The sequence below is a fragment of the Microtus pennsylvanicus genome, chromosome 11 (genome assembly GCF_037038515.1).
Source record: "Microtus pennsylvanicus isolate mMicPen1 chromosome 11, mMicPen1.hap1, whole genome shotgun sequence".
NCBI classification, from domain to species: Eukaryota; Metazoa; Chordata; class Mammalia; order Rodentia; family Cricetidae; genus Microtus; species Microtus pennsylvanicus.
In genome coordinates, this window is record NC_134589.1 from 91814646 (window position 1) to 91833345 (window position 18700).

Consider the following 18700-nt stretch of genomic DNA (forward strand, 5'->3'; position numbering starts at 1 on the left):
ACACCATACACACCACACACACACTACAACAAACACACCACACATAATACACTCAGAACAAGCATTCATCATATACCACACCGCAACATAAACATACCACGCACACTACACACACACATACACACACGCCTCAACACACACCACACACACACACCATACAGATACACACACCACACAATGCACACACACCAAACACACATCATACACACATACAACACACTCAACACACATAGACACACACACAAATCAAAGAAATCATTAAAAATAATTTTTAGAAGCTAGGTACAACAACACACTAATCCCAGCACTCGGGAGGCAGAGTGAGGAGAATCTCTGTGAGTTTGAGGCCAGCCTGGTCTACAGAGCGAGTTCCAAGACAGACAGGACTACACAGAGAAACCTTGTCTCAAGAGACCAAAATAAACAAATATATTTTTAATTTACATTTTATTTTATTTTATGTGTATGAGTATTTTGCTTGAATGCATGTCTGAACGTCACCTGTGTGGCTGGGTGCCAGGCTAATGCCTGAAATTAGCTACCACAGTTTTTTGTTTCTCCCCGTGGTGCTAGAGATCAAGCCCAGGACCCTGGTGCAGCTAAGCCAGCATTTTCCACCTGAGCGGCTTCTCCTTCCCTCCCCTCAGCCTCCTCAATAGGTCCTTCTGGTGCGTGTGTGGTTCTTCCGTGGGCAGGTCTTCGTTCTTGGCTGTTGTGCAATACTGGATTAACTTTGTGTGAGTAGTAAACGTCTTTACTGGGAGAATTAAGTGTGGTCCATTAGTCTGGACTAGTGAGGAAATCTAGAAGCCTAGGTCTGATTGTGACCAGCGACCTTTAGTGTACAAACCTTGACTATGAACGTATTAAGTCCTCTGAGTTCTGTGGGGACAGAGGGTTTGGGTATGGATGCTCAGCTGGCTGGGCATTTAAAAGGTAAAACAGCATGGCTACATTGGCCCCGCCAGGCAGGCCCTTACTTAAAAAGTAAGAGTTTCTGGCGGCCCCCATGCACTGTGTAGGGCATAGTGCATGGCAACTGGCCGAGTACAGGGCTCTAAGCCCTGTCTATCCTCGAATAGGGTCAGCCTTTGTTGAGAGTATCCCGCAAAAAAAAAATCATCACTTCTAACAACAGGTAACACGGCCCTAGACTCGAAGCCAGTGTACCCTGAGGCCTCCTAGGGGTGCTGGCTGAGGGCCAGAGCCTTGGTCCTCGAGAAAGCTGTCAGTACACAAAGGGAGGCATCCAGCGCCTGGACTCAGACAAGAAAAGGACGGTTATGGTTCGCTGGCTGAGGGACCACATGAAAGAGTGTTGTGCGACCCGACCCGTCAGGGGTCAGGCCAGGAGAAGGTAGCCAAGTAAGGCTCCCGATCTGCTGCTTCTCCCCTAGGGGGCGCCACTGAGCCTGTCGTGGCTCCCGACTGCAGCGGAGCGGCCATGGGTGTGCAGGGCCCCATGCCGCTGCTGTTGGTGTTGCTGGTGTGCGTGGCGCTGGGGAAACCTGGTGAGCTAAGGTGATGTCCCACCAGAACTGGGGAGGATGGGGAAGAGTGGAGAATGTGAAGGCGTCAGGTGAGGAAATCCCTTGCGGAACACCTACAGAGGCCGAGCGTACAGTGTCATCTTTTGCATTCCTCCCCCACAGGTCCCAAGAACATCACAAACAAGCTCCTCTCAGGTGACTGATGGGCTCTGTGGAGGGTTGGATGCCTGCAAACCCCGTGGGAAGGGTTCCAGTGGCATCTCTTCGACACTACCCCAGGATACGGGAGGAAGGGGGTTATGGGTGTGCGGTTCCCCCAGATCCTCCCTCCCACACACGTGTACCCTGGGGGCGCTATGGGCCTGCCTCAGAGCTCAGACGAGCGTCTCTTTTTCTGTTCCAGTGCCTTGTGGCCGCCGGAGTTACATTAAGCCACTGATAGTGGGCGGGATAGAATCCGTGCAAGGGCGCTGGCCATGGCAGGCCAGCCTGCGCTTGAAGAAGTCCCACCACTGTGGAGGGAGCCTTCTCAGCCACCGATGGGTGCTCAGTGCCGCACACTGCTTTAGAAAGTGAGTCTGGGGTGGCAGGGGCCAGACGGAGCGGCGATCTTGATCTAGCCTTCTGATATCCTGAGCTCCAAACTGAGCAGCAACTAGTTACAATCAAATAACCTTCCTCATTGCCCTGTGGAGAAAGATGTTTACTGAAACATTCCCATGTGGGTGCGGGTATATTCGTTTGTGCCCACCGCCCCCTGAAAGACCCTCAGAGAGGACCTTTCCTCTCTGATGAAGACCCCAGAACCAGGACACTCCGAGACCAGGCCACAGGATGCAATTAGCAAGAGGTTTATTGAGTAAACACAGGTACCTGCGGGCAGCAAGTCTTTCGGAGGACTTGCGCGCCTGCCAACTGGAGGACGGGCTTTTTATAGGGAAGAGCAAAAAGCAAGTTTACAGAAGCAAAAGCGTGGTTATCGATCGACCGGAATGAGGCGGGGGCATGAATGGTTTCCCCTCTTAGCATGGGTGTCAGCAAGAAGCAAGTTTACAGAAGCAAAAGTGTGGTTATCGGAATGCGGCGGGGGGCATGAAAGGTTTCCTCTCTCAGCATGGATGCCTGGCAACAGTCATCCTATTCCTATCTTATAACTAACCTGCTTTGTTGACATCCTATCTTATTGACATCTTGCCTTGCAGTCTTCCTATCTCTATCTCCTGTTCTCTCAGGCACCTGGGATGTTCTTACGGGAGCAGGCTGGCTGCTGATCCGGAGATTTGTTTAAAACAAACAGGACGTTCCCCCGGGAGCATGCTAGCTGCGGGTTTTGAGGAGGGGGTCTGTAGGGTCTTTCATTTCCCCCTTTTTCTTTTGTTAATGAGTTAAATCTTTTACTCAAAGCAATCACAGAACTTCGGTATCTTGTTGTGGTAACATGTGATACTGATGGGTCAGTACTAGGGCCTGAATGACTGACAGCCTGTCTTTTATAAACTGGACCAGGCGGTTTAAGATGCAAGGCCCAAACAGGAGTAGCAGAAGGAGGATAATCAAGGGACCCATCAAAGAAGACAATAGAGCTGTAAACCAGGGAGACTTATTAACCCATCCGTCAAACCATCCTTGTTGTGATTCGAACAGCTTTGTCTCTGTCTTAACCTCTCTCTAAGCTTGGTCATGGATCTTCTAACCAATCCAGTATGGTCAGCATAAAAGTAACATTTTCCCCTGAGTGTAGCACAAAGACTCCCTTTCTTTAAAAGCAACAGGTCCAGGCCCCTCCTGTTATGGAGCACCACCTCTGAAAGATTTGCTCAGACAATAGCCATATGAAAACTAGTACAACTGATGGGACAAAATAACTTATACTTTACAGAGCAGTATTGGGAGAAGATAGTAGAACATCTCTAGGGTGTACATAGCTCTTAACAAAATTATCTGAATGAGGCTTGAAAGTAACTACATGGTAGACATTGTGAACCACTGTAGACCCGAGAATAGCACCCAACACTGTGGCAATAATAGTCTATTGACTACAAAGAGCTTAACTCAGCCCTAAGAAACACATGGATGCCTTCTCATAAGAGGCAAGTTCAGTATTATGAATACAAATCTCTTTTGCTGTAGACACCGGGAGTGTTGTTCCTCAACTCCAGAGAATGTGCCGGAGAAGTCAGTTTCGGTCCAGCTGGCACCACATGGCATCTACAGGTTTCCATTGCATCCTGTAGCATCAGCTTTATCCAAATGTACAGGGTTGTGTCCATTGTGAGAACTTTAACAAACAATGAGAGAAAATACAATACAGGATGACAAATGTTTAAAACAAAACAAAAAGCCCTAAAACCAGAGGACAGCGAATGAGGACATAAATATCTTTTTGAGACTGACTTACTCAGGCTTTACATTTGTAAGTACAGCATTAAAAAAAGTTTTAACATCCCATTGATATCTATTTTATCATATATTAAACCATATCTGTTTATCTTTTGAAAGCCATATCATTTCATAACCCCACAGATTAAAACAAGATTTTCCTGTAGAAAAACAAAACCTATCAAGAGGTAAGGAAGCTTTAGGTGTGTTTGCTTTTTCTCTGAAGTTATCTGCACAAAACGGTCTGATCCGGAAAAATCTCAAACTGTAAAAAAATAATTCCTGTCAATAGGTCCCAGACACACAGTGGAGGAACAGAACAGAATTGCCTTTTGCTTCTGCTGTCTGATATTGTGCTTCAAAAGACCCTAAAAAAATGAGCAGAGCCCTGTGGGTTTCTGACTCTAGGAAAGAAGAGCCTTAAAGGTGATATAAGCCCACCTTATAGCGGATGTGCCTGCCCTGTGTAAGCCTTGAGCTCAGGATTTCATCACCAGGGTCAGCCACTGTCAGCGGATACATGAGCAGCAGCTAACTAGCCAGGCAACAGAACTAGTGGCAGCGATTGCCGGGGTGTTTTGAACCCAGGACAGGACAGGAGGGAGGGAGGTCTGTCCAGTCATTTGCTGGTCTCCAGGGCCAATTATGTCAATTTGTTCTTTTAGAATCTTATTTATCCTATCTATCTGCCCTGAGCTTTGGGGTTGGTAAGCTTAAGTTCCAATTGATCCCCAATGTCTTGGCCACACCCTAACTTACCTGGGCAACAAAGGCAGGTCTATTATGGGACATGATTATCTTGGGCATCCCAAACCTTAGGATGATTTTTTTTTATGATCTTCTTAGCCATTACATTGGATGTCTCAATCTTGGTCAATGTATGATGGCTGTCTTCTTTGGCAAATGTGTGGCCTCCTGGAGGCTCAAAATTTCAGCAGATGTCAACAGTCCTTTTTGTCTGTATATTGCTTTGAAGCATACCTGCTGTTAGTATAGACGTTCCCTCTGCCATCTGTAGAGCTTGTATCAAAGCCACAAGTTCAGCGTTCCAGTCGGGCTGCCATCCCTGAAGGGAGGTTACTGGCCCAGATCATTTGCTTCCTGTCCACCAATGTTGCCCCCGCCTTCCGCTTACCTTCAGTCTTGTGTACCTGCTTAGCTCGGACCGCCAGCCTTGTGCCCCTGGCAAGCTTCGCCCTCATTTTCGGCTCTGCCTGGCACAGCTTAGCCTGCCATTTTGCCATTCGCCTGTCCTTTATGCAGATGCTGGCAGGATCCATAGTCCATCGACGTCAGCCCAGCACAGGAGCAGTAGTCTGGCACAGGAGGGCACCTGTGGTAGCATGGTGACTGCTGTATCACAGTCTGACATGGGTGAGGGGAGCAAGACTGTAGAGTGAGCAGTCAGAGCTCATGCAGGCTTTAGAGCAAGCACAGCACCAAGGCAGTTGCTAGGAGGTGAGGATTTCTTCAGCGGTGATGGCAGGGAGAGGTGGTCATCCTGGTGAGGAGGGCGTGGTAGAGGCAGAGGCAGACAAGCAGCCTGCGTCTCCTGCAGAACTGAAAACAGCAGCGAAAGCAAAAGTCCCTCGTTTGGTCAACAAAAGGCTTTGGTCATACATTCAGAAGTGACCAGGGAGGAACGAGTCATTTATTTGTCTTTTTCCCAAATTTCTAGTTCGTACGGTGTCCAGTTTGTATTCTTTACTCAGTTCCAGTGTTCCTCTTCATTTGTCTTTGATCTTCTGTTGCCCAGGCTCCTAATCTGTCTGAGTCCTATCTTTCTTTTGCTTCCCGCCTCTCTCTCTTTCGCTTCCCTTTCTCTGTCCCTCGTTTAACATTTTTTTTTTTTTTTGGTCTCTCCAAATTTTACTAGGTATAATCTTGTGACCTATCTACTTGCTGTAACTTTTTCTTATATCTGATGTTGCCTGTCCTATGTAGGCCATGGCTACTGCTGTCTGCTGACTTTCAGAGGTTGGGTAAAATGCCTGTAAACTTTTATTAATCATTTAAAAAGCATAGATTTTAACTGGTCCCTGGAGAACCTCTCTTACCTTGGCCGAATTAGTGGGGTGCCTTGCAGCCCCCCCCTGAGATTTGCCATGAGCCCAGCATTTTGACTGTCAGTTTCTCCCTTTAAGAATTAATTAGACATTATCATGTAGAAGAATGAAGATAGATCCATATTTATCTCTATGCACAAAACTGAAATCCAAACAAATTAAAGACCTTAACATAAAACCAACAATATTGAACTTTTTATAGAAGGAAAAAATGTTTAAAATTCATTTTCAAACACAGCCTCAGTGGCATAGACGTTGAGAGAAACAATCAATAAATAAGATTTTTAAAACTGAGACGCTTTTTGTATAGCAAAGGATATAATCAACGGAATGTAATATCAACCTGTAGAATGGGGAGGTATCATGAGGCATATAAGGAACTTAGGAACTTAATCCTCATAAAAACAAATATTTCAGTACAATTATGTCACAGACCAAAACTGTAAATTCTCAACAAATGAACTTGAAATGACTGAAAGATATTTAAAATTTGCAAATTAAACAATTCTGAGATTTTATCTTATTCCTGTAAAACTGACCAAGATTAAAAATATCATTTGACAATTTATGCTTACAGCTACTTTGAACATTAGCATGGTGGATTTTCAGAATTAGATAACATATTACCTTAAAAACTTAGCGACATCCTTTATATTATCATTGACAGAATCTGAAAACAACCCAAAATGCACCTTTTTTATATTAATAATAAATGAGAATCTTTGCCATGTTTTTTTTTAAATAGCCATAAACATTATAAAGAGTCAAAAGGGCCATTTTAACTCAACCTCATCATTCAGTAACACCCCCTTTGCCATCGTAGTGGGGTGAGAGGCTTTAGCAGATCTTTGCCTTGTGGGGCAACTCGGGGCCCCCACCTTATCACAAGCATTGTGAGCAGACAAGTGTTAAATTCAGATCTAAACATGGGCTGGCTTAGAAGCTCAGCTGGGCTGTTCATATGGCCCTGACCCTGTGCCAGGCCTTTTACAGCAATAGTTCTTGAAGACAGTGTAGTCCTGCATCCATCTAAACAGAGCTGGGAATTTACTTTCCTCTGGACACACTGCATAGTAAGAAATATAGAAACCAACAATCTGTAGTTTTTTTTTTATAAGCATATTATTTTAAAGTGACTTAATTTAATTTTCCCAATTTTTAAACCAGAGGCTTTTACCTGGATGCAGCACATGATGACTGGTATAGAGCATCCCCGGAAGACAGATGTTATCAGGGCTGGTAGGCCCTTTTAATGTCAGCTTACTCCATTACCTGCCACTCCTAAATCCACATTCACCATTTACCAACAGCCACAGGGATATTTACTTGCAATCTCTTGCCCTACTGCCAAAATGGAAAGGTCCAGGTTCTTTAGGGGACCTTTGCTTTTTAATAGGGTATCCGACCCCAGAGAAATAACCTACTGTAGGTTCCCAGGCTTACTGGGTCCTGTGGGGAGGAATTAGCACCAGCTTGGACCCAACTGGCTGGCATGTGTCTCCACAGGAGGCCTTAGTTCTGTGACCCTGGCGTTAGCACCAGCTACTTCCCCTGGGCAAGGGCCACAGATCTTTGGCACAAGGTTTTACATGGCATTTGCAGATGGGGGCTGCCATTCAATCTCTAGCACCTTATTTTCCAGGGAAAACAAGCCTTCTCCACAGGGAACCCCACTGGGGATCCTCCCAGGACCTGGCTTCAGTCTCAGCTCTGTCCATAGTGAGCTCCTAGTTGTATAGCACAAGCTTCCCATACCCCACCTCAGTACTCACAGCAATCTAGCAGCTTTTCTCTGAATGGGATTCCAGAGGCCCCAGGAGGAATTCCCTCCAGGGAACTTGTGAGGTCAGGATTGGTCCACCGTCTGGAAGCCTCAACTCAGTTCCTCTTTAGCCCTCACACTGCCAGTAGCAGCTGTGAAGACCTTTGCACTGGCTGTAGGGGGAGGGAACACCTTGGACTGTCTAAGGCAGCCCTCCTCCCCCAGTCCTCCCCTGCGGTGCTGGTGGACTTCAGGTCAGCAAGAGAGGACGTCACTCTCAGCACAAGGATTTCAGGGGGTGCCCACAGCTGCCCCCTTCTCTGACTTGGGCCAGGGTTGCTGCCATGCCCTGCCCTGCGTCCTGCTGAGAAGTTTGCTCAGAGGCTGGTTGCCCGCCTAGGCCTGGCTCCAGGCTGCGCCGCAGGAGATCACAGCCCTGCTCCCTCCCCCCCTTGCAATAGCAAGCAGGGCAGTTCAGCAGCACAGCCTCAGCAAGGCACAGCCTAGAGAAGTAAAGGAGGGGCAGACTGTCAGCATTCCTTTTGGATTTTCATAGAGTTGGGGTCAAAGAGGTGGTTATTTACTGCCCCATGGTACCAGATTTAGACTCGAGTACAAACAGATATACAAAACAAAGAACATATTAAGCACAAAAATACACAGACAATACAGATGCGCCGGCACGGATTCGGCGTAATGCCGAAAGCAGAATTTCAGACGGAGACAATGGGAGTCCAGACCTCCCTTCTCCAACCAGATCCACGTATCTTTCCGACACGGGTTGAGCCCCGAAGGCTCCAGACGCCCCTGGAACGTCTTCCAAAAGGCTGCGAGGGAAAGTCCGAACTCGTCAGTTCCTTTCTACCTCGCCAGATTCAGAGCACTCAGATCTGAGCGTACAGAGCTTAACAAAGAACACAAATGACACAGACACAGACTAACAAATGGGTGCTGGCCAGCTTACCTCCCGGTGGTGGGTCGGTAGCTCCTGGGTGGAGGTCTTCAATTCCCGGCCAACGCACCAAATGAAAGACCCTCAGAGAGGACCTTTCCTCTCTGATGAAGACCCCAGAACCAGGACACTCCGAGACCAGGCCACAGGATGCAATTAGCAAGAGGTTTATTGAGTAAACACAGGTACCTGCGGGCAGCAAGTCTTTCGGAGGACTTGCGCGCCTGCCAACTGGAGGACGGGCTTTTTATAGGGAAGAGCAAAAAGCAAGTTTACAGAAGCAAAAGCGTGGTTATCGATCGACCGGAATGAGGCGGGGGCATGAATGGTTTCCCCTCTTAGCATGGGTGTCAGCAAGAAGCAAGTTTACAGAAGCAAAAGTGTGGTTATCGGAATGCGGCGGGGGGCATGAAAGGTTTCCTCTCTCAGCATGGATGCCTGGCAACAGTCATCCTATTCCTATCTTATAACTAACCTGCTTTGTTGACATCCTATCTTATTGACATCTTGCCTTGCAGTCTTCCTATCTCTATCTCCTGTTCTCTCAGGCACCTGGGATGTTCTTACGGGAGCAGGCTGGCTGCTGATCCGGAGATTTGTTTAAAACAAACAGGACGTTCCCCCGGGAGCATGCTAGCTGCGGGTTTTGAGGAGGGGGTCTGTAGGGTCTTTCACCCAAACAAAACGAATCAAGAAGGCACAAGCCTCATCCCCCCCTCCCCTTGGAAGAGGAGGCCGATGTTAGGCCCACACCAAAGTTGGTTGGCTCGTTTTTGAAGTGGATAGCTCAGGTTGGCCTTCAACTTTATGTGTAGCTGAGGATGGTTCTCTTGGCTCTGCCCCATGGCATGCTGGGATGGCAGGCATGCGCCACCATGCCTGATCTGTACAATGCTGGAGCTCAAACCCTGGGATTCTCACGCAGCCCCATTCCAGATGTTTGCTCTACTCTGTCCAGGCCCCACAGCAGCCTCTCCATCTTCGGAGTCGTCTCCGACTTGTACAGGCAGGGTCCTTGTGAAGTGATGAGACCACTGGGGGCAGTGGTCTTCCTGATCCTCTGATCCCCAGAAACAGGGAGCCACGGTCATGGTCTAGGCTCTGTTCCTGCAAGGGGTCCTTAGCCCCAAGAGAAAGAGTTGCTAATGATTGGCAATGAGCAAACACGTAGTACTGGCCCCGTGGTGCCCCTCACACAGGGGACAGGGGCCCAGGGGGCCAGCATTCCTCCCGAGGGTCCTGATCACGTTCTCCTTCCCTGCTAGGTACCTTGATCCAGGAAAGTGGACAGTCCAGCTTGGACAGCTTACTTCCAAGCCTTCTTTCTGGAACAGGAAGGCCTATTCTGGCCGGTACAGGGTAAAGGACATCATTGTAAACTCTGAAGACACCATGAGGTTCCACGACCTGGCCCTGCTGAGGCTGGCCTCCTCGGTCACCTATAGCAAGTACATTCAGCCCATCTGCGTGCTGCCCTCCACCTTCGTGTTCCAGCAGCAGCCGGACTGCTGGGTGACTGGCTGGGGAGTCCTTCAAGAGAATAGGAGTGAGCCTGGGACAGAGGGGGGCATGTGGGTGGGCTAACCTAGGTCCCTGTTCTGGCCTTTGGAGCTCTGCAAGTCTCCTGCCTGCCTGCCCGCCCTCCCGCTTGCCCACACGCCCCTGCCCGCCATTCTCGTTCTCCCTTCATTGCCTTTCTCCTTGTTCCGGCCTGTAAGGAGCTTCCTTCTCTCCTAGAGCAGGTGTGGTCCAGTGGCCAGATTTGCAAGAGAGGGACTCTTACTTAGCCAGGCCTGCAATCCCCAGCCAGCCGGGATGAGTACTCACCCTTGTGAAGAAAGCCTTTTTTACCCTGAGATTTACTTTACTATAAAACATGAACGTGCACAGTACTGTAGTGTAGTTCAGGGGTCAGCAGTGTGGTCACAAAGCTTGTCCTGACCAGGTGACCCCTCAGCACTTTAGCTTCTAAGATCAGGCATGTTCAGAGTGGTGAGGCCATAGACTGGCACCAATTCTAATTACAACATTTTCATCACTTCAAAAAGAAAGCCTGTTAGCCTGGTCTACAGAGCAAGTTCCAGGACATCCAAAGCCTTGGTAGGCAAGCTGGTATAATCTCAGCACTTGGGAACTGAAGGCAGGAAGGTCAGGAGTTCAAGTCTGTCCTTGACTCCATAGTCTAGACTGCATAGCAAGTTTGAGACCAGGCTGGACTGACCGCAGGACTACATGTAGCTCATATCCTCTGTCACTTCTTACAGTCCCCTCATTTCCCTGGATTCTGTAGCCCCTGGCAGCCCAAACCCTCTTTCTGTCCCTGGATAGTCAGAGAAGATGGCCTTTTCTGCTAGGGTTCTCTCTTGTAATTAGTGTCTTCATATTGCCCCCCTGTGGCCCTTGTGGGTACTGCTTCTCTCTTCTTCAGTTCACATACCGTTAAGGAACCACCTCTTAGGGTGTTCACAATACCGTCCCACTAGGGATCTTCATTCACACCCAGCTTTTACTCCTCATTAACCCCTCCCTACAGCCCTGATAACCAAGACCCAGCTCTCTGAGCATGCAACTATCATTTTCAGATACTGCCCACAGTGGGAAGTTTGGGGTCCTGAGAGTCTGGTTTCTTTCACGTAACAATCCCTCCTTAAAGATTTACCCCTTTTTCTCTCCAACTTGAATGCCTTTATTTCTTTCTTTAAAACAAAAAACTATGTCGTTTACTCCATGGGCATGTGTGTTATATTGTATGTGCTGTAAGTGTGTGCACGTGTGTTATGTGTATATATGTCTGGTGTGGTGTGTGGGGTGTGCTGTGGGGTGTGTGTGTGTGTGTGTGTGTGTGAGAGAGAGAGAGAGAGAGAGAGAGAGAGAGAGAGAGAGAGAGAGCAACTTACAAAAGGAGTTGGTCTTCTTCCATTAAGTGGGAGTGGACTTGGGCCCTCAGGTTTTGCCTTTGCACTGAGCCATCTCACCAGCCCTAATTTCTCCTTCTTACCTAATTGCTGTGGCTGAAACTTCCAGGATATTGTGCACAAAGCGGCATCCCCACTCATTATGACTCTTGGAGGGAAAGCGTTTTGGTTTTCACCACTGAGTGTGATTTAGCTGTGGTTTTGTGGACCTGGGTTTCCTTTGGATCCTAGCTTGCTTAGCACTTTTATCAAAAAAGAGCACAGAATTTTGTATTTCTTGGAGTTGGGAGGGGGGGGTATGTGCATCTTCGTGTGTGTGTGTGTGTGTGCAGTTCCATGAGTAAACAAGTGTGCATGTTCTTGTGACCAAAGGCCAAAGGTCAGCACTTCACTGCACTGGGATTGTGGACGCATGCTTCCATGCCTGGCTATTGGATTCTGATTTGGTTATGCAACAGAGTGTAGAATTGCGTCGGATGCTCTTGGCAGAGATGGAGACTGTTTTCCCTTCATTCCGTCAGTGTGTGCCGGTTTTCCTTGGCAGCGCTCCCTTGCACCTGCTCACAGATCGCAGTCCTTTCCTACGCTGACGGGCTCAGTTGCTGCATGCTCAGATCTTTGCAGAATATTCGTTTCTTATTTCATTATTTATCTCTACAAAGCCCTGGCTGTTCTGGAACTCACCATGTAGACCAAGCTGGCATCAAACTCACAGAGATCCGCCTGCCTCTGCCTTCCAAAAGCTAAGATTAAAGGCATGCGCCCCCACATCTGGCTTTAGGATATTCATGCAGAGCTAGGCAGTGGTGGCACGCATCTTTAATCCCAGCACTGCAGGAGGCAGAGGCAGGAGGATCTCAGTGAGTTCGAGGTCATCCTGGTCTACAAAGCGAGTTCCAGGACAGCCAGGACTGACTGTTAAACAGAGAAACCTGTCTCAAGAAACTAAAAACAGATCCTCTAGTCTTCTTCCAACTTCAGCCCCCGGTCTCATTCCATGGCCTAGTGTGGAAATCAGGAAGAGTTTCTCTCTTTCACATGTTTTGCGGGGGAGTTCAGAAAGGATTGCATGCAGCTCCTTTTTCTTCACATGTTGGTAGAATTCACCAGTGAAGCCCCTGGCACCTTCCTTTGCTGGGGGATGTTGATTGCTAAGTCCCTCTAAGTCTGCTTAACAGTGTATGAGGTGCAGGGCTTTCTCTGCATTGTCGTGGTGGGTAGACTCTGGTCCACCGGCATACAGTTCTCCCTAGTATTTCCTTGTTGCCCTTTTTGGTTTGTTTGTGCTACTGTTTTTATGAAATAGAGCTGGGGCTTGTTAAGATATTTTAATATAATTTTAAGGAAGAGATACTCGGAGCTCAGAGGTTAAGAGCACTGTTTGCTCTTCCAGAGATCCCGAGTTCAATTCTCAGCAACCACATGGTGGCTCACAGCCATCTATAATGTGATCTGTTGCCATCTTCTGGTCTGCAGGCATATGTGCAGACAGAATGTTGTATACATAATAAATAAAAAAGAAAAGAAAGAGATGCTCAGAAAGAAAGAAGCATTCACAACCACTAGTGTGGCTAACAAGATGGCTCAGAGGACCAAGAGGCTTGCTACCAGCCTAACCACCTGAGTTTCATCCCCAGGTCCCACATGGTGGAAGCAGAGAACTGGCTCCTGAAAATTGCCCTTTGACTTCCACCATGCTCCCCCACCATAAATAAATAATTTTTTTAAAAAAAAATTAAAGAGCATGGGTGTGGCCCCTTGGAAGAGTCTTTTTGGTTCTTTTTATTTTTATTTATTTGATTTGATTTATTTTTAAGATAAAGTCTGTGTAGCTGGCTGTCCTTGAACTTACTATGTAGACCAGGTTGGGCTCAAACTCACAGAGATCCGCCTGCCTCTGCCTCCCTAGTTCTGGGATTAAAGGTGTGCGCCTCCACTGCCCAGCCAGCCAGCTCTGGATTTAATTTGCTCTTCTCTTATTTCCTTAGATACGAAGGGAAGTTGTTGGTTTGTGGTTTCCTTTCCATTAACATAAGCATTGGCAACTATCAGTTTCTTCCTGAAACTGTTTTTGCTGTTTCGCATAAATTTTGGTCTGTGGCATGTTAATCTTTGTCTTCCTTGTTTTGTTTTTGAGGTAGGGTCTCAAATAGCCAAAGTTGATCCTAAACTTTCTATATACTAGTTGAGAATAGCTTTGAACTTTTGATCCTCCAACCTGATACCTACTGAATGCTGGGATTAGAAGCCTGTTATAACACACCCAATTTATTCTGGTTTTTGTTTGTTTTGTTTTGGTGGTGGTGGTGGTGGTGGTGGTTTTGGGGCGGGGAGCCTCCGTGGTTTCTGAGCAGCAAACTAACTCTTGAAGTCCCCTTGAGCTGGGGTTGACAACTCACTTCTCTCTTAACAATTTGTGTTAAACAAACAAACAAACATGTATGTCTGTGCGTGACAGCCAGAAGAAGACAATCAGATGTCTGTCGTTCTACCTCCTTTGACACAAGGGCTCTCACTGGCCTGGTTACTCACCAAGTAAGCTAGACTGACAGGCAGCAGCTCGGGTCCTGCCCCCAGGGCCTTGTCGCTGACAGTCTGTTTATGACGTGCCTCTGAGAGAGTTTCTCTGAGCTTGTCCTACTTAGAGCTTATTCCCTTCTTGAATCTGCCCTTTGTCTTTCACCGACTTCGGGAATATTTTAATCTTTCTTTAGTGTGTGCATGAAAGAGCTTTGGGTACATGTGGTATACACAAATGGAGATCAGGGTTTTGAAGTACTGTGCATTTATGTATTTTTCTTATTTTTTTTTCTATTTTAATTTTAAACAAGGTTTCTCTGTGCATCTCTGGCTGTTCTGGAACTCACTCTGTAGACAAGGTTGACCTCGAACTCAAAGATCCATCTGCTTCTGTCTCCCAAGTGCTGGGATTAAAGGTGTGCACACCACCACCTGGTTTGTTCTTCTTGTTTCTACTGTAGCACAGTGTGCCCGGGCCTGGCTGACCCATGCATTCTCTGCCTCCCACCTTGAAACAGGGACACTGAGATTATGGACGCAGAGCTCCACATCCGGCTCCCACATAGGCTCTGCGGACTGAACACAGTAATGGGGGGCTGTGGGGATCGAACTCGGGTTGTCAGGCTTGAACTCGGGTGCCTTTACCCATAAGCCATTCTATGGGCCCTAGGATTGTTTCTTAGACATTTAATTTATGCGTATGTGTGTGTACCTGAGTGTGTATATATGTGTGTGCACATGCGTACAGGAACCTACAAAGGTCAGAAGAGGCACCAGATCCCCTGAGGATAGAGTTACAGACAGCTGTGAGTCTCCATGCAGGTTCTGGGTCCTCTGCAAGAGCAGTAAGTGCTCTTAACATTCCAGTCCTTACCCTGGGAATATTTTTAGGACAGTGTTTTGCTTTGTAGTCTAGGCTGGCCTGAAACTCACAATCCTGTCACCTCAGTGCTGAGATCCTAGGCATGTGCCACCAAGCCTGTAAATTTGGGGATTTCCACCTTGGGTCCCATAATCTCAATCTCTCTCAGCATCCTTAGCACCTCCCACCTGTGCTTGGGCAGAAGAATTTCTCCACTGGATTACTCAGGAGCTAGTTCTTCCGCTGCAGAAATAGAGGGACCGGGACTCAGGGAAGCTTCTCCTTAACTGCCTGTCTACCCACCGGTTCCTTCTGTCCACGGACTGTCCATGGAGTGGGGTGATCAGCAGGGGCACCACTACCATGGAAGGTGTGCCCTCCCTACTCCTCCTCCCACAGAGAGTAGAGGAGACCCTAATACGGTGCTCTGTCTGTCCTCCTCCCAGAACCTCTGCCACCACCCTACCACCTCCGCGAAGTGCAGGTCAGCATCCTAAGTGACAGCAGATGCCGTGAGCTGTTCAGCAGTCCCTCTCTCCACCCCTTCATCAGCAGTGACGTGTTCTGCGCTGGTGCTGAGGATGGCAGTGCGGACACCTGCAGTGTGAGTGTGCCTCCCCTCCCCCTCTGAGGAAGCCCACCCTGCCTCACCCAAGACTTCTGCCGTAACCTGTCCTCAGGGTTCATCCACGCAAATCACCTACAGCCCCTAACCACCTAGCCCAAAAACATACCTCTTATTTTCTATTCACAATATTTTTCTCCATCCCTGAGCCCCTCAGAGGTAGAAAGCCATGGCCCTACTTTTCTGATAAGGAGGCTGAAGCTCTGCTGTTGCCAGGGGGAGAAGGAGGATCCTCACCCAGTCCTCTGCCCGACGGTGTTCCCTGTCCCCATGGCCTCTTCCCCAACCCTGCCTACCAACTCTCAGGCTCACCCATGCTGCTCCTCAGGGTGACTCGGGAGGACCCTTGGTCTGCAGCATGGATGGTCTCTGGTATCAGATTGGAATCGTGAGCTGGGGAGTAGGCTGTGGGCGGCCCAATCTGCCTGGCCTCTACACCAATGTGAGTCAGCACTACGGCTGGATCCAGACCATGATGCTCCTCAACAGTGCAGTCAGGTCTGCTCTGGTGCTGCCACTGCTGTCCCTCGCTCTGCTCCAGGCTCCCTGACTTCTGAGGCCCGCCTGAGCCCATGAAGCTGCAGCTTCAGGGCTTCATTTCCCCCAACCCCAGGACATTCGGTATTGGGTAGGGACATCCTGTTTCTTCTGTCTCCTTTGTCAATAAACTCTTGCATATACTGAGTTGGCCTGTGCAGAACATTATGGAGAACCGGTGACTTCCGGGACACTACCCTGTGTTCGCCTTGAGCAATCCAGCCCACGCCCCATGACAGCTTGTCTAGGCTTTGGTTGCAGTGACTATAGTGTGGACTGGAGACCCAGCTCCACGGTGCTGCCTGCAGTGACCTGCAGTAGCCTGTAAAGTTCCTCCGGAGCTCTGCCCGTGTGAAGCTGAGATTCCTGACTACATGCACACAGAGTTTCAGGATAGACCAGCGTCTAGTCAGAGCTTCTGTTGTTGTGGTAGAAGGCCATGACTGAGCGGTGTGAAGCACACCTTTAATCCCAGCACTTGGGAGGCAGAAGAGACTGCTCTCTGAGTTTGAGGCGGTCTACAGAATGAGTTCCAGGACAGCCAGGGCTACACAGAAAAACCCTGTCTTGAAAAATCCCCCAACAAGCTGGGTGATGGTGGCGCACGACTTTAATCCCATTTCGGGAGGCAGAGGCAGGCGGATCTCTGTGAGTTCGAGACCAGCCTGGTCTACAGAGCTAGTTCCAGGACAGGCTCCAAAGCCGCAGAGAAACCCTGTCTCGAAAAACCAAAAAAAAAAAGAAAGAAAGAAAGAAAGAAAGAAAGAAAGAAAGAAAGAAAGAAAAGAAAAATCCCCCAACAACAAAAAGAGCTACCACAACCAAAAGCAACTTAGGGAAGAAGGGTTGATTTCACCTTACAACTCTTAGGTCCCACCCCAGCACTGAGGGCAGTCAGGAACATGGGGTCAGGAACATGGAGACAGGAACTGAAGCAGAGACGGAGGAATTTGTTCTTCATGGCTTGCTCAGCCTGCTTTCTTACAAAACCCAGGACCACCCACCCCCTAAGGATAGCACTGCCAATAGTGAGCTGTACCCTCTCACATCAATCAGTAATCAAGACAATACCTCCAGATTGTGTTTCAAGACAGGCTCTAGCTGTCCTAGAACTCACTCAGTAGACCAGGCTGGCCTCAACTCAGAGATCCGCCTGCCTCTGCCTCGCGAGTGCTGGGACTAAAGGCACCACTATGCCTAGACACATCTTATGGAGGCATTTTCTCAATATCCCTTCTTACTAGACTATGTCAATTTGATAAAAGCCTACCAGCACAGCTAGTAGGAAGTAGATATTAAGAAGGTTTAGCATAGACCTGTGCATAGGGTGTCTGAGCTTCATGCCTGTAGCTGTGACATTGTCCTGTGGGAGCAGCCTGACGGGAAAGGGACTTACTTGGCTCACAGCTCCAGGCCGTAGTCTGTCATTACAGTGATGTCAAAGCAGGAACTTAAAACAGTCAGTTACACCCACAGTGAAGAGAGAGAGAGAGAGAGAGAGAGAGAGAGAGAGAGAGAGAGACCTTATCTTGAAAACATCAAAGACAAACAAACAAAAACTACCCATCACAAGGGTTAAGGAAAAGAGAGCAACCGGGTGGTGGTGGCGCACGGGAGGCAGGGGCAGATGAGTTCAGGGCCAGCCTGGTCTACACAAGAGTTAGTTCCAGGACAGCACCAAAGCTACAGAGAAACCCTGTCTCAAAAAAAAAAAAAAAAAAAAAACAAGAAAAGAAAAGAAGAGTGCTCAGGGAAAAGAGGAGACACAGGCAAGAGTTGGTGCGGAATCTCCAAGTAGGTGGCTAAGCAGTGGCCGTATATGTGATTTTTCTTTCTTTTTTTTTTTAAAGATTTATTTATTATGTGTACAACATTCCTTCCATGTGTGCCCGCATGCCAGAAGGGGGCGCCAGGTCTCACTATAGATGGCTATGAGCCACCATGTGGTTGCTGGGAATTGAACTCAGGACCTCTGGAAGAGCAGTCAGTGTTCTTAACCTCTGAGCCATCTCTCCAGCCCCATATATGTGATTTTGAGTGGCTCCTGAAATTACAAAAAATTGCTAAGGAATTTCTTTCTCTTTTGCTTCTCTTTTGTTATTATTATTTTATTTGTTCGGTTAGTTGGTTTTGGTTTTTTGAGACGGTTTCTCTGCGTGATCCTATCCATTCTGAAACTCAGTCTGTAGACCAGGTTGACCTCGAACTCAAAGATTTACCTGCCTCTTCCTCCTGGGTGCTGGGACTGAAGGTGTGTGCTGCTGCCACCCAGCTCATTTTTTTAATATGTATGAGTGTTTGCCAAAATGTCTATCTATGCACCACAATATGCATGTTTGGTGCCTGAGAAATCGGCTCCCTTTCAAAAACTAAATAAAAGACTGGAGCCCAGCAGTCTTTTTAGAGTACTGACTGCTCTTCCAGAGGACCTGGGTGTAATGCTATGTCCTGTCCCTTTAAGACACAAGCCCCACCCACTACCTCCCCTGTCCACCTCCCAGACGGGCAGATCTTCTTTCCTGCCTGCAGCCCAATTCTTTCCTTTTCTGTCTCTCCAAAGAGGTAGCTACTGCTGTAGAGGTAGCTGCTGCC

The 18700-nt window shown here is 48.1% G+C and overlaps 1 protein-coding gene across 1 annotated transcript; it reads left to right on the plus strand.

The window, feature by feature from the left end:
- Positions 1-602: 602 nt before the first annotated feature.
- LOC142831496 (serine protease 41-like) lies at positions 603-16255 on the plus strand. The gene is made up of 7 exons (XM_075941683.1): positions 603-737; positions 1398-1511; positions 1653-1685; positions 1894-2062; positions 9915-10195; positions 15393-15550; positions 15900-16255. Exons 2-7 carry the CDS (start codon positions 1445-1447, stop codon positions 16119-16121), a joined length of 930 nt encoding a protein of 309 aa, XP_075797798.1. The 5' UTR covers positions 603-737; positions 1398-1444; the 3' UTR covers positions 16122-16255.
- Positions 16256-18700: the final 2445 nt, after the last annotated feature.